Genomic DNA, 25,121 nt, shown 5'->3' with positions numbered 1-25,121 from the left:
TACATTTATAAATACATGTATAAATAAATAAATAAAAGATTTTTAACTTCATTTTGTTGCCTGTAGTGCTTTAAAGTCCCTCGATGATGATTCTTTTATTTAAAAACAATTGTTTCCATTTGTGTATTAATTATGACAGTTTTAACCCAAATCCCACAATCTGAATGTCTTAAAAAGCAACTTCTCATGTTGATCTGAAGCCTCCGTTTCCAAAATCTCCTCTGAGAGGGTGTGGCTTTTGGAGCCCCACCCCTGATTAGGATATCTCTTCACAGCTGCTACATAAAAACATCCATCAATCTGGGTAGTGTCCAGCCGTATGGTTCTGATCCGGATGTCAGCTCGGACGAGGAAGTGAAGATCTTCATGGACAGAACTTCCTCCAAAATCCTGATTCTTTTCTCCTTCCAGTTCACCAAAGACTCTTTTAGCTAATTCTCCAATGTTTATTGACGTTGCTGTGATCAAAAACAAATTTTTATTACATTTGTTCTCCTTCATCAGAAAAAGGCCACACAGACATGTTAAAAACTCAAAAAACACGATTTTCATCAGAGGGGGTCTTTAAACCTCAGTTTTCTGCTCTGAACTGATGTTTAATGTCCTTAATGTATTTAGCTGGAACTGTTTTTTTGCTGTTTACTACTTTTGAAGCACAAATCCATTCATTCCAAAATCCAAAACAAACCTTAAGTCGCAGGCCGAACAGGATAAAAATGTATTGAACACTCTAAAACAAATTTTTTTAAACTTTAAAAACTTAACTTTTTGGCATAATTATGAACTAGATATCATTACCTGTGATAATGCTAGTGTGAATGCTGTAAGCTGAATTTGGCCGCTGAAGATGTTAGTGCTGTTAGTTGAAGATGCTGAAATTGATAGTTATAAACACTGAAGCTAATAGCTGAAAACGCTAAAGCTGATACTCAGCTAGAATATTATCTGAAAAAAGCCTAAATTAGCCAAACAGCTAGCATGTAGCTGACAAAATAGCTAAACTTCAAAATAGCCTAAAAATCTTAATAAATGCCAAAAAGGTACCAGAATGCCAATTTTTAAAACTGTAACTTTTTCAACAAAATTATGAACAATAAAAAGGCAGAAATATTATTCAAGAATAAATCAATTTAAATAACTTTCAATAATTTTCTCTCCATAAAAATGCATTTTGTCAGAATTATACAAATTATAAATGAGCACAAGATAACATCTGGTCATTAATAGCAATACAATAAAATGATCTGGAGGGCTGATAGAATTACCCAGAGGGCCAGATCCGGCCCCCGGGCCTTGACTTTGACACGAGATTTATACCTAGCAGAGCAAATGTTTTATTGTACATTTTGTTGTTGTTCTGCCTCTTCACATTTAAATAAATCTCCCAGTAAATGTCAACAATCACAGACTGTCAGACCAGTCAAGGACACGTCTGACTGCTAGTCCTCAAAAAGATTCTCTCTTCAGACTCTCCCTCACTGAGGACAGACTGAGCATGTCATTGTCAAAACGTCTCTTCTCCTGAGGCAGATACGTGGACTGATGTGAAGTGGTTGAGGTATTCAACCTGTTTGCTTGGTTATCTGGTCTGGTTCACCTAAAGCTCCACCCATCATGTGTACTTGTTCTTTTGTTCTTCACCTCCACTCTGATGAGAGCAGAATGGAGATGTATGGATTCCTTTGCTCCCTCATTCCTCCTCCTGTCATTCCTCGTTCCACAGCTGTCCATCTTTGTTGTATTTGTACTTGGAACAATGACAAAACAGGTCCAATTCTCAATTCAAACATCATTAGAGCTCACTTAAACCAAGTGTCTGCAATCTTTAACACTTAAAGAGCCATTTGGTCCAAAACCCAGCAGGAGCCAGCAAGTCCCATAATGCACTGCATATAATACACTGCATAAAGACAGCTCTGATAACCCCTTTGTAAACTTTTTTTCAATTATTTTGTTTTTCTTTCTTAAGTCACTGGGTATTGTAGAGCTAATCTGTGTTTTCTAGTCCCATTTGAGGGCGATTCCACCAAAAGAAGAATCCAAAAAGCTGATAGACAGGATTTCTTGGTTGTCCCAACAGCCAAATTCTACACTTTATCACAATGTAGCATCAACAAAACTCTTCCAAAACCAGATTTTTTTTTTTGCATCTAAGTCTGACTCTATATTACATCTACACTTGCAAAGTTTTACAAATCCTTTTTTTAGTGCTGTCCCAGGTTTGGACTCATTGCTGTTACCCCAACACATTTCCACTCTGAAACATTTACATTCCACCAGAGACATTTTCTGCCGGGATTGAGGCCATTTAGGTCAAATACAGGTATAAACACTGGAAATTGACCTGATATTGACCACTACTCATGTTGAATAATTAAAGTGTATATGACTACATTCTATATTTAAATGTTATGAATTTTGAGGAGCAAATGTACCTCTTCTAGATGAATGACCCATTTATGCAGTTCATTAGAGCTGAAGATGTTTATTCTTTTTCTTGAAAAAAAAAAAAGAAAAATACACGATCTTGTTTCGGCAGTTAAATTCTTGACGCCTATTGATATAAATATGCATTAAACCACTTCCGACCCTCCAGATCATTTTATTTTATTGTTATTAATGGCCTGATGTTATCTTGTGCTTATTTCTAACTTGTATAATTTTGAATAAATATTTTTTTATGAAGAGTAAAATATTGAAAGTTATTTAAGGTTTAAGTTGATATATTCTGGAATAATATTCCTGCCTTTTTATTATTCATAATTATGTTAAAAAGTTACGGTTTTAAAGTTTTAAAAATGAGCATTCTGCTATCTTTTTGGACTATTTTGGCATTCACTAAAAAATTTTAGTTTATTTTGGAGTTTAGCTAATATTTCAGCTACATGCTAGCTGTTTTGGCTAAGCTCTGGCTATCAGCTTCAGGGTTTTAGCTATTAATTTCAGCATCTTCAGACGCCAAATTCAGCTTACTGCATTCACACTAGCATTATTGAAGGTAATGCTATATATCTAGTTCATAATTATATTAAAAAGTTTTAAAATATAGTTTTAGTGTATTTTATAAATGTTGATCCTGTTCGGCCCGTGACTGAAGGTGTGTTTACGGTTTTGGCCCCTTGTGGGATTGAGATTGACACTCCCTGGGTTAAGCCATTCATTTTTGAAATGTTGCTTTTAAATCTTAGCTACAATTGAACAAGAAAAGTTTCATATTTTTTCATAAATAACGCATTCAAACTTTGACACACCGGCATACATATATGTTTCTTTCAAAATAAAGTTAACCCATTTTCAAATACGATCCTCCTGTTGCTGCAGATTTACTTCAAATAAAACAAAAATCCAGTCATTTAAGACCTTTTCTATCAATATGACAACTAGATGCTTTTGTTCAGCATAGATTATAATAAGTGCTTACATTTACTAAGTAATTTAATAGTTATCCAAATCATGAGGATTTTTCTTTAAAGCTAAGGAGCCATAATTGTGTGTCAAAAAGCTCCATGTGGCTCCAGAGCCGCAGGTTGCAGACCCCTGAGGAGTCCACTATTGAAGCAGGAGCTTTTACAGCTGCCAGCAAAGTGGCCTGTCGGCTGAAACCGCCTGAAGATCCACTTCAGCCTTTCCTCTGCTGTGTTTGGTGAAATCCATACATTCCTACAGCCTTTAACCTGAATGGGTTACATGACGGAGGACTTACAACTCAGGCTTTTTATAAATGAGCCCATTATCAAGAGGTGACACACTCTGCTAATCCTGTTTCTGTGCTGACTCCTGGCTCAGTTTGCAGAAACACCAGAGGAGAAAAGCCCTTAACTGAATCTTCACCAAACTTTGGATTCCTTTGCTCTGTGAGTGGAGGCTGTGCACAGAGAAAGTTGATCTTTGGTTCAAACCCGCTTTAAAATAGATATCATGCCTTTTGCAGACTTCTTTCCACAGCTTTACTTTAAGTTTAAATCATTTTAAATGTCTGTTTTATTTCAATATTTCTCATGCCACCAAACTACATTAACAAAGGAAGTTGACAGAGAACTACGAGTGAGTGATAAAAGAGAGTATTGAACAGGGCTAAGAGGGTGTGAGCAGAGATAAAGAAGCAGACAGATTAGGGGTAAGCTCTCTCAGGTACCTGCTCTGTTGAGACCCGGGGGTGGGGGGGGCACCAAGACGATAGAAGATACCGCAGCACGCTTTGATTTCCCTGAAACTTTTTCCTGCAGCATGCTGACTGCTGGCGACCTGCACTCGGAGTGCACGGTGGTGTTTGCAGATCTCTCTGTCATGAATCTGGATCTTTATGTTAACAGAAGTTCGGTTTGAGCAAATTTAGAGGGCTGGAAAGCCTCTTACGACAGAGCCCGCTTACGATTCCCTTTCCGTGCACAGCATCCTTGAATAGACCACACAAAGATCCTTAAGCCAAAATCCCTCCTTGGTATTTAATTCTAAATGAGTGAACACTGGGTGTGTCAGTGTGTCTTAGGTTTGCAGGTGGGCCAGCTGAAGGAGCTCATTTGCACACTGGCTTTAGAGGGAATTGAACTCTCACACATCCTCGGCGAGAGCAGGCATCCTTAGGAAGCCAGTGAAGAAGCCAGTCACTTGGGGGGGACAGACCACATACAGCCGCCAAGATGTGTGACATGGGGGGACTGGATAACCTGGTGGCCAACACGGCCTACCTGAAGGCCCAGGGGGGAGACGACAAGGAAATGAAGAAGCGCCGTCGCAGCTTGTCTCTCCCCAAACCAGAGCAATGCGTTGCCCTGCGAGGGTCCATCGAAAAGGACTTCACGCTACTCTGCGAAAGGCAGCCTATAGGGAAACGGTTGTTTCGCGACTTTCTGGCGAACACCCCTGAGTTTAAGCTCGCAGCCGAGTTCTTGGATGAGTTGTACGACTGGGATCTGGCGGAGGGCGCAGCAAAAGACAAAGCGCGCCAGAACATCATCAACAAATACTGCAAACCAGATTCCAAGACTTTTCTCACTTTTCTAGCTGGGGAACCTGCCGAGAAATGCAAGTCTGTCACGGACGCCACCTTTGAAGAGGTGATGAAGAACAAGGTCCAGGAGGGCGTGAGAGAGTTCCTGAAGGGCAAACCTTTCACAGAGTACCAGGGAAGCCCATACTTTGATAAATTTCTCCAGTGGAAAGAGTATGAGAAGCAGCCCATCAGCGACAAATATTTCTATGAGTTTAGGACTCTGGGAAAAGGAGGCTTTGGAGAGGTAAGACACCATCAACTGTCATTTTGGAACTCTTTGAGCAGTGCTGGTTCTTCAGTTCACGAGAAAACCCTGTAGACTTCTCCTAAACTGACCATGCAGTAAAGCAGCAGACAAGCCATCTTACGTCTCCTCTCAAATCTGATTTAACTGTCAATACTGTCTAGTAGATCTTCTGGTTGACTGCTGTCAAACAAAAACTGCTGTGTAACCTTCTGACCCTCCAGACTCAAAGCCAAGGACTATTGTTAATGACATCATTTATGTGATTAAACAAACAGGGCTGGGTTGCTGCTGACCCTGCAGTCAGGGTCTCTGAGCTCCTCTGCTTTAGAATACTGAAATAATGGTTCTTCTAAACTGCAGCTCTTCTTCTTCTTCAGTCTGTAGAGCATGGATGAGTGGAAAAGTGGATGTTGGCTAAAGATATGAGTGGGACAGATGGTAAATTGGATGTCAGCCTAGCTTGGCTCCTTGATCTAATTTTCTAGCCGCAGTGATTTGAGGTGAGACGACCTCACTGGGTTTGGACAATGATTACAAAGACATAATGGGATGTATAACCATATAACCACATAGATATTTGATCTCATCTTCATATGTACAATATCCCTTCAAACAGAGAACTGTCATTTTTTTATGGATGCAGCACAGCAGCAGTTCCTGAGCCACATGGAAGCCTGTCAGCATCCTGCCAGGAGACAGATTTTGTTCTGTTTGATGGTTTGAAGAAGAACATTTGCTAAAGACTTGTTCATATTCCACAACCTGTCTGTCCTCAGGTATGTGCTGTGCAGGTCAAGAACACAGGCCAGATGTACGCCTGCAAAAAGTTGTGTAAGAAACGGCTGAAGAAGAAGGGCGGTGAGAAGATGGCCCTCCTGGAGAAGCAGATCTTGGAGAAGGTTAACAGCCTCTTTCTGGTCAACTTGGCCTACGCTTATGACACCAAGACCCACCTGTGCCTTGTCATGACCCTGATGAATGGAGGAGACCTCAAGTACCACATCTACAACATCGGCTATGATGGCAAGGGAGTGGACAAAGGCATCGAGATGAAGCGTATCATCCACTACACAGCACAGATCACCACAGGTATCCTGCATCTCCACGCTATGGATATTATATATCGAGACATGAAGCCCGAGAACGTGCTGTTGGACAGCCAAGGCCAGTGTCGACTCTCGGATTTGGGTCTGGCCATAGAGCTGGCTCCAGGGAAGACTGTCACCCAGATGGTGAGTACAAGCAAACATGGCAGACATGCTCTGGTACACAACAAAAAGACTTGGTTTGTCTTTATCCAGTCAGTGGTGGAGAGACTGTGAGGACTCAGACTTTATGCTTCACTGGGCCCTAACTGGGATCAGTGGGATCACTGGTTGAGTGACAGGTTGATCTGAAGGCAAGGTTGAGCTGATCTAAGGTTATGGACATGGAGTCATCCTCTGACAGAGTTTTAAATCCGGACAGGGATTACTGGTTTGTTTAAAGATCTTGGCAATGAGAGCCTCTGAATCCATTATGTAACTCATCTGATCCTACAGTAGTCACATATTAGCTCTGCCATTTATAGGCCACCATTCTGCTCTGGGGTACATTAAAGACCTCAGAGCCAATGGCTATTAGAGCAGCAGCGGGTGCAGCTATAGGTGTAAGCAGGTTTGTCAGAGCACCACGAGGGCAGAGACTTTCCTGGTTGTCTTATCAGGTGGGAGTCAGTCTGCAGCTTCCTCTCATTGCACTTTTATGCAACAGTATTGTCACAAAGGCTGAATCTGAAAGACTTGAGTCTTGTGTGTGTGACACCTCACTGACACAGAAGTTCTCTTTCAAAGAAGCTGAAACATTTTTTAACAGGTTCTCTTTGGTCAGAGCTTGAGGGAGCAAAGAGCAAACTCTGGTCTCTGTGAAAGTCCAGTAATCTCATTAGGCAGCACTCTGATGCTCCTCAACCAGCCAAAGTGACTGGGCTAACCTCCTACAGGCAAGCCTGGCTTTGGTCCCGTAATCCTCTTATCGGGCATTACACAAGTCTGTCCCTGATTAGATCCACAGACCCAGGCTAAACTTACAATGAATATGTTCAGACATGATTGGCATGTTTGCAAACACGGTTGCTGCTTCTTCATTGAAATGCATATCAAGATCCTGTCCACAGATGATGGGAACTGTTTTCTGAGAGTTTACATGTGCGGCGCCCTCAGGAGGTCTGTGTGCTTAAATTGATCTATAACCGCTAAGTCAATCACACAGATGCATTTACAGGGATCCGAGTCAGTGGGGTCAAAGCAGTTGGTTGGACATTGCTGTCAGGACTTTAAAGAACATAGGAAGCTGGAAACAGGCCGACAGTCAGACATGACTGACATGTCCAGCCTCTCAGAGGCCGACACATTCCTACTCCATGTGGTTTTCTTCTGTTCTGTTGATAACTTCCTCAAAGCACATGCATGCTCACATGATCAAAGTATGGCTGAATGAATACTGAAGTGCTCTGTGTTTGGTACTCTGCCTTAACTTTGAGTCTGTGTTTTTCTGCATCCAATCATTAAACCCAGAATTGGTCCAAACTTATATAACAGGCAGCTCTGTCAGTGTGCAGACACTCACAACTTTTGACAGCCAGTAGGCTTAGTAATGAGGATTAAGCTCCTGGTTTGAGCCTCCAGGTGGGGTCACTCGGGGAAAAGAGTGGGGTTAAAGTGAAGGTGAAGAGCAAGAGAAAAGAGTGAGGCTCCAACGCGAAGCTGAGAAGACTGTCCTAAAAATACACATAATATGATCTGCCCAGGGCTTATCATGAACGATAGAAGCCCTCAAAGAAAACCACAGCAAAGTTTTAAAATGTGGTGTTTGTCTCATCCAGGCTGGAACTGGAGCTTACATGGCTCCTGAGATCCTGAGCAAAACACCCTACAGGACGTCCGTGGACTGGTGGGCTCTGGGCTGCAGCATCTACGAGATGGTGGCGGGATACACTCCTTTCAAAGGCCCGGAGAGCAAGAAGGAGAAAGTGGAGAAGGAGGAGGTGCAGCGGCGCATTCTCAACGAGGAGCCAAAGTGGGAGCACAAGTGCTTTGATGCTCCCACCAAGGACATCATCCAGCAGTTCCTCAAGAAGAAGCTAGATGAACGCCTGGGCATGAAGTAAGACTTTCTTGTTTTCTGAAAACACTCTCTTATGCCTTGATTAATTTTTATGTAACTTTGAAAGATCAGCTGACATGAAAGTTCCGAGTTGCTCGTCAGTTGTAGGCCTCACACCTGCAACCATGGTCAAAGCAGACATGTTCTATGTCAGAGGTGTCGTAGGTCGCGGACCGAACAGGATAAACATTTATTGAACACTCTAAAACTACATTTTAAAGGTTTAAAATGTAACTTTCTAAAAAAGTATGAACTACATATACAGGATCACATGAGATAATGCTAGTGTGGATGCTGTAAGCTGAATTTGGCCACTGAAGATCCTAGTGCTGATAGCTGAAGATGATGAAATTGATAGCTGAAAACGCTGAAGCTGATACCCAGCTAAAATATTAGCTACATGCCAAATTAGCCTAAAAAACAAAAAAAAATGTAGGTTAGTCAAAACACCTAGCATGTGGCCGGAAAAATTGCTAAACTCCAAAATAGACTAAAAAACTAAGTCTAAAAGAAAGGTTAAATTAGCCAAAACAGCTAGCATGTAGCTGAAATCTTAGCTAAACTCCAAAATAGCCTAAAAAAATCTTAGTAATTGCCAAAATAGTCCAAAAAGCTAGCAGAATGGCACTTTTTAAAGCTTTAAAACCGTAACATATAGCATTACCTGCGATAATGCTAATGTTAATGCTGTAAACTGAATTTGGCTGCTGAAGAAGCTAGTGCTGATAGCTGAAGATGCTGAAGTTGATAGCTGAAAACGCTGAAGCTGCTAGCCAGCTAAAATATTAACTTAAAGTCCAAATTAGCCTAAAAAACAAAAAAAAAGAAGAAAAAAACTTCAGTTAGCCAAAAAGCTAGCCTTTAGCTGAAAAATTAGTTAAACTCCAAAACAGCATAAAAACAACCAAAAAAAAGCCTCAATCAGCCAAAACAGCTAGCTTGTAGATATTAGCTAAGCTTCAAATCAGTGTAAAAAAATGTTTTAAAAAAGAACCCAAATTAGCCAAAACAGCTAGCATGTAGCTGAAATATTAGCCTAACTCCAAAATAGCCTAAAAAATCTTAGTAAATGCCAAAATAGTTCAAAAAGGTAGAGGAATGCCAATTTTTAAAACTTTAAAACTGAAGCTTTTTAACATAATTCTGAATAATAAAAAGGCAGGAATATTATTCCAGAATAAATCAAATTAAACCTTAAATAAATTTCAATATTTTACTCTCCATGAAAACATATTTTGTCAAAATTATACAAGTTAGAAATAAACACAAGATAACATCGGGTCATTAATAACATTGAAATAAAATGATCTGGAGGGCCGGATAGAATCACCTGGAGGGCCGGATCCGGCCCTGGGGCCTTTACTCTGACACACATGTTCTACATTTTCTTCTTTTTCACCAGGAACAACATGGAAGATCCAAGGAAACACGAGTGGTTCAAGACCATCAATTTCCCCCGGCTGGAGGCGGGGCTTGTGGATCCTCCCTGGGTGCCCAAACCCAACGTGGTGTACGCCAAGGACACGGGCGACATTGCAGAGTTCTCTGAGATCAAAGGCATCGAGTTTGACGCCAAGGACGACAAGTTCTTTAAGGAGTTCAGCACCGGCGCCGTCCCCATCCAGTGGCAGCAGGAGATGATGGACACCGGACTGTTTGACGAGCTCAACGATCCCAACAGGAAAGAGGGAGCAGGAGGCGGAGATGACGAGAAGAAGTCCGGCACGTGTGCTCTGCTGTGAGCCAGCACGTGGTTGACATCTACTCCGCCTCATGCACAGCAACATTGGTGTAAAAAAGGATCCGGGAGGCCAGCGTGAGCAGCTCTGCTGAGAAAGACTCGCCCATCGTTTGGATGCTTCGTGTTTAGAGCTCAGCTGCTTGTGTGGTGAATTTCAGTAAACAAAGAAAAGGAAGAGCTTCACTCATCACTCCTGGTCCACAGCATCTTCTGAAGACATATCTAAGTTTGTAGACAGGGATTGACCAAAAGTGACTGCTAGAAATTGAACATTTTTGGAAGAAACTCTCCAAACTGCCATCTGAATTCCTCGTAGAAGACTTGTTTTAGCTTGTAGTGAATGGGAGCTGTCCTCTGTCTTTTATTCTGTGATGTTTTCATCCAGACATCCAATTTTTTTGAAACAGAAGTGCTTCTGCTCACGTTTGGCTGAAGTGTTTTAGAGTTCTGACCAAATGCTGGGATCAAAAGGTCAAAGTGATAGCTGATCCCAGCATTTACATCAAGGTGGCCATCTGTCCACCTGGGCTGATAGTTTTATTAAAGCTTTACATTCCAACTGTAAGTACTGTACATACAGAAATATATCCATATATATGTATATGAACAGAGAGAAATGGATACATGTAAGTAATGTTGACTGTAGTATGATCAAATGAGAAAAGCAGCAGCTCTTCTGCTGCTGTGCAGCTCAACCCTGAGGACGGCCACAGTTCAGCCCCGGGATGCTGGGCAGAGAGGAAACAGCCGTTCAGCGCTGCACCAGACGCAGGAACATTTAGAGGACTTGGGCAACAAAATCCTGTACCAGGAATTCCCTGTCCGGCCCTGAACCACGAGAGAATCTTTTTTAGAGAGAGATGAGTGTGAATAAGTCAAACTAGCCAGAAACAGGAAGCAGTTCCTCAGGTTGACTGAGCGGAGTCTAGAGACTCGGAGTAGTTGAAAGAAAATGCTTGCTGTTCTTGTTTACTTGTCTCAGGTACATATTTGCTTAAGTTTTTAAACGGACAAGAGTTCAGTTTTTACGTGTACTATGGGTATATTATCATAAACTTGTACATATAAAGGAAGAAAGCATAGAAGTGTCAGATCTGAAGATGTGATGAAATTAAAAGCTGTCTTTTCTGGTTTCCTGTGTGTCTTTTGCTTCCGTCTTGAGGCTGAAATCACCTCAAACCGGGGAACGTCGTGCACGCTCTCAGGCCTATTTTTAACCGCAGAGATGGCACAGCTGAGGACTGTAGGGTGAAGTCTAAAAATATCAGTCGCATTAATCCCTCCTGGGATGATGACTGCTTCCAGGCTGAGCTGGAGACCTTTGCAATTTGGCAAGTTCAACTCTTAGCTGAATCGGTGATAACCAGCATTACCCTTTTGTGGTCTTTGCTAAAGCCAGCATCAAATTCTCTCTAATTCAGAGTGTCAAACTCAATCACAGAGGGGGCCGAAATCCAAAGCACACCTTGAGTCGCGGGCCGAACAGGAGAAACATTTATTGGACACTCTAAAGCTTAAAAACCGTAACTTTTTAACATAATTATGAACTAGATATGTAGCATTACCTGTGATAATGCTAGTGTGAATGCTGTAAGCTGAATTTGGCCGCTGAAGATGCTAGTGCTGGTAGCTGAAAATGCTAAAGTTGATAGCCAGCTAAAATATTAGCTATATGCCAAATTAGCCTAGAAAACAAACAAAAAAAACTTAGGTTAGCCAAAACAGCTAGATGTAGCTGAAATATTAGCTAAACTCCAAAAGAGCCTAAAAAATCATAGTCAATGTAAAATAGTCCAACAAACTAGCAGAATGACAATTTTTAAAACTTTAAAACCGTAACTTTTTAACATAATTATGAATAATAAAAATGCAGGAATATTATTCTAGAATAAATCAACTTAAACCTTAAATAACTTCAATATATTTTGTCAAAATTATACAAGTTAGAAATGAGCGTAAGATAACATCAGGTCATTAATAACAATAAAATAAAATGATCTAGTGGGCCGAATAGAATTAACCAGAGGGCCGGATCTGGCCCCCGGGCCTTGACTTTGACACATGCGCTCTAAAGCCTCTCAAAGTTGATGCTAAATAGAGAAAAATGCTGACGTGTGAGAATCAAGACATTTAGGCTACTTGTGGTAAAAATCAACCTCAAGCTGCTCTGTCTTGGAAAAATGAAGATGTGTGGACATCCACCAAAACTTTCACTTGTCTCTTAGACCCAATCCCCACTAAAGTTTTAAAAGAAATCTCCCCCCTAATCATCCATCCATCCATCCATCCATCCATCTTCTAGGCCGCTTCTTCCCTTTCGGGGTCGCGGGGTGCCGGAGCCTATCCCGGCTACTGATGGGCGAAGGCGGGGTACACCCTGGACAGGTCTCCAGTCTGTCACAGGGCCTCAATCACACACACATTCACACCTAGGGACAATTTAGAGTCACCGATTAACCTATGAAGCATGTTTTTGGACGGTGGGAGGAAGCCGGAGTCCTCGGTGAAAACCCACGCATGCACGGGGAGAACATGCAAACTCCACACAGAAAGGTCCCAGCCGGGATTCGAACCGGGGCCTTCTCGCTGTGAGGCGAGAGCGCTAACCACTGCGCCACCGTGCAGCCCCCCCCCCTAATCATATTAATCATAATAAATACCTGGTTATGTGCCTCAGTCTTTTAAATATGCGTTTGTTAAACCTTTTTAGAAAAAGCCCAGCCTGGATCCTGACATTTTGGCTAACTATAGACCAATATCTAATCTCCCATTCATATCTAAAATTCTAGAAAGAATTGTAGTAAAACAGCTGCAGTGCCACCTACAGGACAACAATCACTTTGAAGATTTTCAGTCAGGGTTCAGACCTCACCATAGCACTGAAACTGCTCTGGTTAGGGTTACTAATGACTTGCTATTAGCTTCAGAAAAGGGACTAATCTCTGTTCTGGTCCTGTTAGACCTCAGTGCAGCCTTTGATACCATCGATCACAGTATCTTACTCCAGAGACTAGAACATGACATAGGGATCAGGGGATCTGCCCTCCAGTGGTTTGAATCCTATTTATCTGATAGATACCAGTTTGTTAATGTAAATGGACAGTCCTCTCATTGTACTAGAGTTAGCTACGGAGTCCCTCAGGGCTCAGTTCTAGGGCCCATTCTGTTCACGCTTTACATGCTGCCCTTAGGAAACATAATCAGGAAACATAGCATTAACTTTCACTGTTATGCAGATGATACACAGCTGTATTTATCCATTAAACCTGACCAGAATGACCACCTAGAGAAACTGAATTCATGCATCAGAGACATTAAGACCTGGATGACAATTAATTACCTCCTCCTAAACCCAGAAAAAACTGAGGTCATGATACTGGGTCCTAAACACCTGAGAGATGCTCTCTCAGATAAGATAGTCTCCCTGGATGGTGTAAATGTTGCCTCCAATTCTTCAGTCAGAAACTTAGGGGTTTTATTTGACCAGGATTTATCATTTAAGGCTCACATATCTCAAGCTTGTAAAACTGCATTTTTTCATCTACGTAATATAGCTAAGATCAGGAATATGTTATCTAAAAGTGACGCTGAAAAACTCATCCATGCATTTGTTACGTCTAGACTGGATTACTGTAACTCTTTACTAATAGCATGCCCGAAAAGTTCTTTAAAAAGTTTTCAGCTTGTCCAGAATGCAGCAGCACGATTGTTAGCAGGAACTAGTAGAAGAGAACACATCACTCTTGTGTTAGTTTAGCAATTAGCTATTGTTAATATTTTATGACCGACTTTCTGCTTCTGTAAAATTACCGGCATGAAGCCCAGTGACACAATTGTTTTTGTGATATTGGGCTATATAAATAAAATTGAATTGAATTGTAAAACGTTGGTGGCATAAATGTGTGGGGCTGCTGTGTTCCTTCTGTCCCCAGATCCACCCGTCTATAGCTGTCAAACCCAAGGACTGCAGGAGCTTAGTGGACATTAAGATGGATCTTTCTCCAGTTAAACCCAGAAGAGATTATCTCACATTTAGCAGGAGCTGCTGCTGCTGGTGATGTGCTGCAGCCTGAGGCCTGCACAGACACCGCAGAAGAAGAGGAGCGCAGGTGTGATCACAGCTGGTTTACCTGCCAGAGCAGCTCATCATCTTTAAAGCACCCCCGTAAGTGTGAGCGATCAGGCTCAGACTCCAACCAGCTCTGCTGCTCTGCTGCCATGAGAGGAGACGTTTCTGTCTCCCTCTGGTGGTAGAAGGTAAGTATTGCAGGCAGGAGTCAGCAGGTACATCAATGTACAATATCAAATATTTTACTTTGTTTTCTAAAAACAATGTAAGCAGCATCTATTTTCCTCTGCAGCTTTTTGGTGTTTTAATTATTACTTTTGTAATCTTTAAATTGTTTCAGTGACTATTGGTCATTATCAGAGGTTATAGTCACTACAGCTCAAAACGGCTCAAACTTAAGCAGATGTCATTAAGAAGCTCTAGAGGCCGAATGGACTCAGAAAACTCCGACAAACAACTCCGACAGCCACAGGAGACCCTTAAGGTTGCTCGAGCATTTCCACAGAGCTGATCCTCAAATCCACGTAGGAGGGCAACAATCCACTCGACAGGCTCCTCCTCTTCTCAGTAGCCAGAGCTTTACCAAAAACGTTCAGAGAGGAGCCTAAATGCACAAACAAAAAAGTCAGAACACCAAAGACATGAAGGTAAAAATCTGGTCCAGAAGAAGATCATCCAGCAGATGAGACTTGGTTAAAGGACAGAAAAACAGAAGACATTCATGTAAGCTGACAGGGTAGAAACCATGACAAGACACATACTAACAATTGTATTCTGTGTACTACAAATACTACTGGTACCTCGATGTGTTTCTGATTCAACATGATGACAAATAGAACTGTCGGTTCAGTCATGGATGATGGATAGACAGACAGACAGATGGATGCTGGATGCCTGTTTGGGGTTATCAGAAGTGTTTTGGTGCCTGCATCAGAAATGCAGGCGCTGCTGGGCCGTCTTTAGGACGGTTTTGGTGTTCACAGAGCTGGTCGTAGTCTGCCCATTCCTGATGTAGACTGTCTTTGATGTGGCCAAGGACCAGTCACCAGTGATGACCGAGGTGAGTTCAACTGGATGGTAATAGACCCTTTAGACCTGATGTCACACAAAACCGTGATTGAGCAGAGTGAATTCCTGTTATTTATTATGTCGGTTTAGAACGGCAAAGCAGCTAAACACTGTTTAAAGCAATTTTACCTAAATAATGAAAGGTAACCTCTCATTTCTGTCAGTAAAGTTTTTTTTAACTGTAACCAAAATGTGTACAATATTTATTTATAAATGTCCTACCTGGTTGTTTTCATTTCCCTCTTAGATTAAATGTCAGTATTCCTCCTGCAGAATGCTCCACAGCTGCCTCCTCAAATTCCTATAGATGATATTAAACGAGTCGGGGATTATTTCTCTCCGAAATCCGGTCATAGTTGGACGAAGGTTACAGGTACTTCATTGAATGCTGCTTGTTTGATAAAGAATTTCTTCTTCTAATTTATGCTAACGCTACCGCTAGCTTTCCACGACGGGAATGAGACGTAGAGCTGCAAGAGATCTTTTCTGCCCAATTAGAGTTGCTTACATTCATGTGTTCACAAAATCACCTAAAACAGAGTTCTGTTAGCTCATGTAGCTGAAAAAAACTTCCAAATAGCCTAAACACTGAAAAAAAGCCTAAATTAGCCAAAACAGCTAGCATGTAGCTGAAATATTAACCAAACTCCAAATTAGCCTAAAAAATCTTAGTAAAGACCAATAGTCCAAGATGCTAGCTGAATGACAATTTTTAAAACTTTAAAACCGTAACTTTTTAAAGTAAATTATGAAAACTAAAAAGGCAGGAATATCCTTTTTCCCATAGAACAAATAACAACTTGTGAACATGCTGAGCTTCACCAGCTTATCCTGAAGTGATCACTCTGGCCAGTCTGCTGTAAAAAACCATAACAAGAACCATCTGCAGCGAGGTCTTGGTCCTGCTGAGCTGCAGCTTCATGCCTGACTGAAGCTGCCGTTTCCCTCTGCATCACGGCCGCTGTCCTTCACCGCTTCAGCCACATCCAACAACAACCACAGCTCAACGGCAGACATGCCATGCATCACAACAAGAACTGCAGCAGCAGCATTTCAGAAAATTACATTTTCATTTGTTCAAAGTCTTTGAATTTGTTAAATTATATTATTCAAATACATGATTGTTTTTTGCTGGTTTTCTTGCCTTTAGTCAATAGAATCGACTATATTTTCTGTTTTTATTTAATACCAACCAAATGTGCAGACGTGTGTAGGAGACTCCAAAACAAACGCCAGATCTGACTTCATCTCCCTGGAAACCGAAGGTCACAGACATGCAGCTGTGAGTCTGGGCTGGATTCACAATGGAAGAGTCTTTCACTAAACTAATAAACTGTATCCATTAATAGAGCTCCAGACCCCACGTGACTCCCTGTGGTCAGTCGGCCATTTTGGCAGCAATATGAACAGTGCCGCCTTGACCGTCACTGTTAAAACTTTCAAGCCATCTGAGTATTAATCTGACTTTAATTCACATGACAAAAATGTTGTAAAAGATTAAATCTGACCGACTCGATGATGTTTCCGGCGGGTTTTTTAAAGGGAAAACGTCCCAGATCTATGTTATCCATAACTACATAGTAAACTTCCCATGGTCCTACATGGGGGACTCTAGTTTACAAAAGCCTGAATGGTTATGAATCGACTCAGTCTGGGTTTGTGGCTAATCTTCAATCAAAAAATTGCTGCATCATCACTGGAAGGGTAAGTGTTATATTGCACGCAGCTAGCATTAGCATGGCTAGCAGCAGGGTCAGTTGTTGTTTGTTGACATTAGCTTGGCGAACGCGTCTGATTGTTATTTTTATTTTTCTCTTCTCTGGAGATGGAAGGTTGTTCAAAATCAGCTCCTCAGGCCCGATTGCTCCCAAAATGGCGGCTTGAGGGGGACGACCCTGTTTGACTTCATCTCCCAGAGCTCTTTATGGTCATATATTACCTTTGGAACACTAAAAAACAAATTATTTATGAAATATTAGTTGTTTTTGTGGACTCTTTTCATACCCGAAAGTAAAACGACTCGATCTCTGAGGCTCCGCCTTTCGCTTCCTTGTCGGTCCCGCCCATTTCTTGACGTCATACTATCCGGTGTTCTTTTGAACAATCTCCTAAATCTCAGTTTTTCTGCTGCCTCTGCCTTTAACTCAATCCAAACTCGTCTAAAATGATCTGAACTGTCTTCATTTAGATCATTCAGCTCCATTCTGTTAAACATACAGAAAAACTCCACAGTTCAAAGCTCTTGTGTCTAACTTCTTTTGTAATTCAGCTGCACTGTATAACTACTATACTCTATCAAATGTGATGCTGCTCAGCTTTTACATATTCAAAATCTCTTTTTAGATTTATCACCTCACCTTGTCACTTTGTTACACCCAAATTTTAAATCTTAAATTGTACATATTCCAATTTCACTGCTTATTTTATTTTTTTGCTTTTACTGTAACTTTATTTTTACATTGTGTGCTGCTGACTACTTATTCAGGTCACCCTTGTAACCTGATTAAATAAAGGTTACATAAAATTAAGTTAAAAAAACTCCTCACAGTCTAAAAAACATTTTCTCCACTCAAAAGATGATAGTTATGTCTGAATTACCCCTAATCACTGTATATACTCCATTTTCTAGTGCCGTCCAAATCTACTAATTCCAAAATCGAGTGCACTAGAAACTTCCATGAAGTCTTTGCGAAAAACTAGCGTGCATCAATGCTCATTAGATTAGCCAATATAGACCACAATGCATTGCGGTTGAACAATTTTGAACAAAAAATGTGATTCAATTTCATTTTTGAATCAACATCCGGCGTTCGGAGAAGGTAGTGAGCACCGTGTCCGGATTAAAATCCAGTGCTCTATAAAGCTTTTCAGTAGTTAGGGAGGGAATTTGGACAGAACCACTGTCCTCTGCAGATTAGATTAAGGAACCACATCTTCTCAGAGTCAATGCTACAATAACAACACTTTGATGATGATCACCGTAAGCTTAGCAGAGAAAGTGGGTGTGTCTTTAAGTTAGACTGGGGGCGGAGCTGTCAGAGCAGACTCTTCCTGAAAGGGGTTGTCTCACGTTGTGACATCAGCATGTGAGAACCCACTCGTTTTCGTGGGTAGGGGAGGGGCTGGTACTGAGAATGCGGGTTTTTAGAGGATTATTCAGAAATGCGTGAATGGATGAAAATAGCGCTTTGAGGTTCTTTATAGTGAGGGATGAACAGTATTATACACTTAAACGCTCTAATAGTTGGTTTTTCCTAGTGTAGTGCCTTTAAATCCTCCCCATGACGCCACCTCCAGCAGATTTGACTCATCCTACTGTAGATGTTTTTTCACTGTCAGTGAAGAATGTGTGTGAATGAGACGGTAAAGCCTGTATGTCCTTAAAAATGCTGGTATAATACAATTTGTTTCTGAGAAGCATGGAGAACTCATTCAGGAAGTCCAGCAACTGGAGAACTTCCTTAGAACGGAGATTCTTGGAGGTCAAAGGATGGATGGTAGCAGCCAGGTCGGTTTGAGAGGAATGCTGGATTAATTTGTCATCTACAGCATGAGTGACTGACATGTTTCTGCACCACAACCAAAGAGGAATCCTCCAAACAGGTTTTTCTGCCATTTTTATGAAAGTGAAATGTATTTACTAAAGTCCTGTTGAACGTATTTTACTCTCTGGATCTTTCTCTGCACGTTGTTCTCCCATTTGTAAAATGTTTAATCAATTGACCCCTAAAAGCAGTTCTTTTTCCCTGATTCCACATTGATGGTGTTTTAATAAAAGGCTAAACGAAGCTAAACTAAAGGAATGACATGAATAGATGTTGAAGATGATGACGTCATAGAAGAGGTTTTTGATCCTTCTGTGGGTTTTCTTATTTGATTTTTTTTGTCTAGAAACACAATCAGAGAAATGTAACTCTTTGAATCTGTTTGGCTTTAAGTTTTGTGCTTTTTCTGGAAAATCCCTTTCAGGAAATCTTACAAAGATTTTTGACGGCCTAGAAACAACTGTCAGATCTGCATTATTTTCAGGGAGTTCAGGGATTCTCTTTAACTGGAAGAACCTTCTAATGTTGACACGACATTAAAAAAATGTGTTTTTCCAAAATCACTTTTATTCCACATGTTGTTTCATCAGGTCTTAAGGCACCCTGAAGAGATGTTACACGTTGTTCTTTGAAATGTGGGTTCCTTCTTATACAGTGTAAACAGAGTTCTGAATAAGATCATTTCCTGTAAATCTTTGCTTAAATTATTTCTTTACAGTGCACAGACAGCATGTTTGTGACAAAAATACACTGTGAGTTAAGTAAATGTGGTAGATAGTGTTTCATATATATATATACAATGAAGAGTAATAGATTGGCAGACAATCAGATAAACAGGCTGAAGAAGAGTTAACTAACAAACAATCTTTGAGACCCAGATAGGTATACAGATCACATAAAGATATACAGTACATAGTTACAGTGAGCTTGTTATTTTTGCAGCGCTTCTTCAGCGCCTCTCCATTTCACCAGCAGTTCTGACTCCTCCGCCGCTGAAAGCCAGCATCCTGGAGGGTCATCGGCATGGCGGCGGCGGCGGAGAGGTGAGTAAACGGGAAGACAGGCAGACAGACAGACATGCAGACAGACAGACAGACGGCACAAGACTAGGTTGTGGCTCTGCAAGTCACAACACGAAGATCTACCTATAATTCCCTAAATATGGTACAGATCACAATGTATTCATAGATGAAGGGACTCTGTAATTGGCATTTCATATACAGGGATACAGTGGCTATACTGATTATCAAGGTATGTTTCTATTCAGTTTTTTGATGAGAGAATACTCTGCAGATGTGTTGGACATTTTCTACCTTCTCAGTTCTACTATACAGCGAGATACAAATCCTCCCGGTGAAAAGACTGCAGCTCAGAGAGGCTAAGAAACAGAAAGCCACTCGTCCTAATGGCAGGTGGACCACAAAAGAAGGTCTAAAAAAGGGTTTAGCAGTTTACACGACAGCTTCAAACGGCATCAGTGGCTAGAACTTATCAAATCACATCAATGCTAAAAAACAAAACAAAGCATACTGGATAAATAATGATGAACTCAGGAAGGACGGCTCTGCTCTGGGGACATTTGAGGAGGACAGCAAGAAATCATGGAGGAAAGAAGGGACACAAAGTATCACATCTGTATCAAAGCGTGAGGCCACATTCCTAAATCACATCTTTGTGACACTTTTTTCCTCCAACTCGACTCCTTTCAGTAGACGTGGGCAGCCTTGTCTGTGGTCGTCTCTACTCCACCACTTTGACCCTGAAGGTCACGCGACCCAGGAACTTATCCCTCTCATCGTTGTTGCGGAGGTTGGTGCCGTCGATCCGGCACTCCACGGTCAGCTCCTTGTTGTAGTCTTCCTTGGTAATCAGCAGCTTTACAGCCACCAGAGGCTGCAGGTAATTCTCCTGCAGCACGGATCAGTCAGTCAGTTGCAGACACACAGACTCACCTGACCAGGTTAGTAGGGCTGCCACAAACGATTATTTTTATAGTCGACTAATAACCGATTATTTTTCCGATTAGTCGGGTCATGAGAAAACTAGATGTAAAGCACAAATCTTGACCATTATAAGCTTTAAACTGACAAAAAACTAGATGTATAGCATTACCTATGATGATGCTAGTGTGAATGCTGTAAGCTAAATTTGGCCGCTGAAGATGCTAGTGCTGATAGCTGAAGATGCTGAAATTGATAGCTAAAAAACGTTGAAGTTGATAGCTGAAATTGCTCAAGCTAATAGCTCAAAACCTTGAAGCTGATAGTCAGCTAAAAATATTAGTTAAATGCTAAATTAACCTAAAAAACTGAAAAAAAGCTTAAGTTAGCAAAAACAGCTAGCATGTAGCTGAAATATTAGCTAAATTCTAAAACAGCCTAAATAAATAAAAAAAATTGTATAAATTAGCCAAAACAGCTAGCAAGCGGCTGAAATTTTAGCTAAACTCCAAAACAGCCTAAAAAATGAAAAAAGCCTAAGTTAGCCAAAACAGCTAGCATGTAGCTGAAATATTAGCTAATTTCTAGAACACCCTAAGTAAACTAGAAAAAAGTATAAATTTTCCAAAACAGATAGCATGTAGCTAAATATTAGCTAAACTTCAAATTAGCCTGAAAAACTGAAAAAGGCCTAAGTTAGCAAAAACAGCTAGCATGCAGCTGAAATATTAGCTAAATTCTAAAACAGCCTAAAGAAAAAAAATAGTAAAAATTAGCCAAAACAGCTAGCAAGTAGCTGAAATGTTAGCTAAACTCCAAAATAGCCTAAAAAAATGAAAAAAGCCTAAATTAGCCAAAACAGCTAGCATGTAGCTGAAATACTAGCTAAATTCTAGAACACCCTAAGTAAATCAGAAAAAAAGTATAAATTTTCCAAAACAGATAGCATGTAGCTGAAATATAAGCTAATCTCCAAAATAGCCTTAAAAAAATAATATATGCCAAAATAGTCCAAAAAGCTAGGATAACGCCATTATAACTTTCAACTTTACTACACACTGACTCCATATAATATAAAGTAACGACTAGTCGACTATTAAACTACTTTAATAGATGATTAGTCGTTGATTAGTCGGCTTATCATGGGTGCCCTACAGGTTAGCATACTCACATGGGCCTTCTTGCCATAGTACGGGAAGAACATCTTATCGATGTTGCCGTTGTTGGGGGAGTAGGACATCTGGATTGGGTTGTCTTTCTGCAAAGAAAATGTCCATCTTAGTATGAGCTTATGTTTAGCATTTCCATTCACTGTGAATTGGAGCCGGTTTTTAGGAGACACAGGACAGAAAGTAACGGGAAACAAAATGAGCCCCACTACATGGATTCAGTCACCCTCTCCAGATAATTCATGTTCTTCTTACCCTAAAGACGTCAGAGACAGCATGCAAAAAGATATGAGACACACAAAGAACAAAAAAGGAACAAATGAAAAATGATCAACCGAAAAGAAACCTCCATGGCTCTCCTGACACAAATAAAAGACAAGCAAGCAGGAAGAAGGTGTGTTTTTACTTTGACTGTGCAGTTGATGATAGGCTCTCCCTCCGGCTTCAGGCCGATGATCTGTCAAGAGACACATACAATCAAAAAGACTCATCCAACTGAGGCCCAGGTGGTGCTGGAGGAGCGGGGCGGGCGGGTTACCCTGTTCATTTTCAGGATCACACAGGGCTTTCCTTCATGGTATCCATAGTTGGTGTCGGACAGACCGGAGCAGAAGCTCAGCGACGCCCTCTTGAAGGGACACGCCTTCCTGGCCATCTCTTTAGGACCGTCCTGCAGGTAGAACGATCCGGAAACGCACTCCTCGTTCTTACTCTGCGCCGAGTCGTTGTACCCTGACAGGAGATGCAAACATCCCATGAGTGATTCGGGAGTGGCAGAGCTGAGCTCATGAAACCAGCTGATGACTGCACCTACTCTCAAGGAACTTCTCCAGGTGCTGGACGTACTGTGCGTACTTCTGCGGGTCCGATTTGTTGAATGAGATGTCCAGGGAGTTTGGGCGAATCACCAGTCCTGGAAATGAGATGTGCAAATGGAGTTATGAGAGTTCATCTGGAGTCAAAGCAGAAACATTAGAGCTGCTGCAAACATCTAACCGGATCGATGAAAACAGCAGAAACTATCGTAGCAGTGTCAGCATGAATAATGGATGTCAGGGAGAAAGCTGCAGCTGGAAGTTGAGGGAGCTCACCTGGGGTGGGAACGCGGTCTCTGTATCTGGGCACGTAATCATCCAGCGTGAACAGCAGGACCCACATGGTCAGGGCGAACAAGCCAGCCAAGAAACAGTAGAACACCAGGTAGAAGAGCAGGATGAGCGCTGGAAAAACAGAGAAGAGGGATGAAGGAAGGAGGGATGGATGGAGAGACGAGCAGATCGAAGGTCTGCCTCACAGAAACCATTTTGAGCCGAGGAGGGAATTCTTCGCGCTGCTCGCTGAACCGAGGCGGTTTTTCATGAGGCGGCTTCAGAGCCGGCGCCTGAGCTCAGAGCAGCTGCTGCGTCCTTCATCCGGAGGAGAGCTGCACCAGCTCAAAATGGTTTCACCGCCATGCAGCCGGTGCTGCACTCATGCCCACAAGGACAAAAAAATAAAAAAGCTGGGATGAACCCCTCAGCCTCCTGCTGCTCTCTCAGCCCTCTCTTACCATATCCCACAATGCACCTGCCCCGTACGCTAAAGAAAGAAGAGAGAGGGAATCCCATTTGACCTTGACAGGCATGCTAATGTGGGCAGCCATGCAACTGCAGTGGAGCATCCCGCTGCATAGCAGTTAACGGGGCCTGGGCAGCCGGCAGACTCAACAGGAGCCCCGCCACGCCACGCCAGGGGGAGGGGGTGGGGGGCATTACATAAACGTGTGGCCCCATCATCTGCAGATTAGCCAGGAATGCAGCAGCATCATGTATGATTAGGTAACGAGCAGCTTCATGATGCTCAGACATGAAGCCGAGGCTGAAAGGACTGCAGCAGCAGATGTCTACCTGCCGGGTTCTGCCCCCCACCCTGCAGCAGCAGCAGCAGCAGCAGGATGGGCCGGTCGCCCTCCTGCAGGCTTCTCCTTCACACTGACATGTAGGCCTGGGACATCTCCTCCGCTAACTCCCATTCAAACGGAAGCAGCCTATCTGTGAGAACCAGGACCCCCCCACCTCTACGTAGGAGGGAAGCCTGTGAGCAGAGCCGTGATGGGGGTGCTTACCCCAGCTGCTGGCCGTGCGCCCCATCAGCTCCCCGGTCCGCGGGTTGTAGATGGAGTCCTTCCAGCTGGACACGTTCTCCTTGTTGGGCGCTTTATCCTCGGTGTTCGCCATGGTGATTGGGGGGTCGCTCCCACTAACGTCCCAATTCCTGTCCTTAAAAAAAAAAAAGAAAGAAAACGTAAAAAAAACGAGGGAGGCGCAGCAGGACGATGGGATGGAGCGGAGGAAGCAGCAGCTGCGGCGGATCGATGCCGGAGAGGGAGTGGGCGGCGCGCGGAGAGGGAGCAGGAGAGATGCTCCGGCGGAACGGAGAAGCGGAGAGGAGGAGGGAGGAGGTGAGGATAGAGGAGGAATGTGTGACGTCCACAGCAGCTGATGCCAGACGCACGCACGCACGCACGCACGCAGATTGGCTGATGACAGAGAGACGCTCCATCCATCACGCGCAGGAATCAGACAGAAAAATGAGAGTTTGTGATGCTGGAGGTGATCAGATCTATAGGAGATCCACAGAATTATGGGAATCTAACATGTTCTGAGCGCGCGCACCGGAGAGCTCAGGTGAGTCCCTGCAGCAACAGGTATGGAGCTCTCTGGTGCCAAATAACAAACCCATCAAATGTTACTTTAAAGAGGTCAACTCAAGTACAAACTATAACCGTCTTTTTTTAAACAAGAATAAAACATGTGAAACAAATTACAAATAGACTAACCTTACAAGGGCTGTAACGAGTATCCGGATGCTCGGGTATTCGCGATCTGCTCACGAAATATCGAGTACGATTATTCGCGACGTCCAGATCGCTAATTCGCGATCTTTATAAATATAGTAGATTGTAGAAAAATATGATCAAAATATTGTCTGGGGATTGTGTATTTTTGCTCTGAAATGCAGATTAATGTTTTAGATTAAGTGTAATACCCACATCGGCTCCGAAATTACCTTTATTTAGCATTATTTCAGCAAAAAATGATTATTTTTCATAGCTGGAAATAAATTCAGGAATTAAGGAGTTACGTTTACCTAGAAGACGGTTGCCCACTTTTAGGTGTGAAATCGTGATAACATGAAAAACGAGTCCTTCTTGTCGGCCTCCTTC

The 25,121-nt window shown here is 42.1% G+C and overlaps 2 protein-coding genes and 1 long non-coding RNA gene across 3 annotated transcripts in view; 2 read left to right on the top strand and 1 right to left on the bottom strand.

Moving 5' to 3' along the window:
• The first annotated feature begins 4,467 nt into the window (after positions 1 to 4,467).
• Positions 4,468 to 11,252, top strand: LOC112144202 (rhodopsin kinase grk7a). The gene is made up of 4 exons (XM_024268567.2): positions 4,468 to 5,237; positions 6,017 to 6,472; positions 8,104 to 8,384; positions 9,787 to 11,252. The coding sequence occupies exons 1-4, from the start codon at positions 4,641 to 4,643 to the stop codon at positions 10,124 to 10,126; spliced, it is 1,674 nt and encodes a 557-aa protein (XP_024124335.1). The 5' UTR covers positions 4,468 to 4,640; the 3' UTR covers positions 10,127 to 11,252.
• An 8,100-nt stretch (positions 11,253 to 19,352) lies between these two features.
• LOC112144431 (sodium/potassium-transporting ATPase subunit beta-3) lies at positions 19,353 to 24,427 on the bottom strand. Its single transcript, XM_024268955.2, has 7 exons — positions 24,021 to 24,427; positions 23,008 to 23,136; positions 22,731 to 22,829; positions 22,455 to 22,648; positions 22,323 to 22,373; positions 21,919 to 22,005; positions 19,353 to 20,715 (listed from the first exon to the last, which is right to left on the bottom strand). Exons 1-7 carry the CDS (start codon positions 24,130 to 24,132, stop codon positions 20,548 to 20,550), a joined length of 840 nt encoding a protein of 279 aa, XP_024124723.2. The 5' UTR covers positions 24,133 to 24,427; the 3' UTR covers positions 19,353 to 20,547.
• A 24-nt stretch (positions 24,428 to 24,451) lies between these two features.
• The window catches only part of LOC118599897, a 3,741-nt gene continuing 3,071 nt past the window's right edge, over positions 24,452 to 25,121 (top strand). The window contains exon 1 of the long non-coding RNA XR_004949438.1: positions 24,452 to 24,582. This is a non-coding gene — a long non-coding RNA (uncharacterized LOC118599897). The remainder of the gene's footprint in view (positions 24,583 to 25,121) is intronic.

Source organism: Oryzias melastigma, linkage group LG17 (genome assembly GCF_002922805.2).
Source record: "Oryzias melastigma strain HK-1 linkage group LG17, ASM292280v2, whole genome shotgun sequence".
NCBI classification, from domain to species: domain Eukaryota; kingdom Metazoa; phylum Chordata; class Actinopteri; order Beloniformes; family Adrianichthyidae; genus Oryzias; species Oryzias melastigma.
Note: the sequence above shows the minus strand (reverse complement) of the source record. Positions and strands in the feature narration are given on the sequence as shown.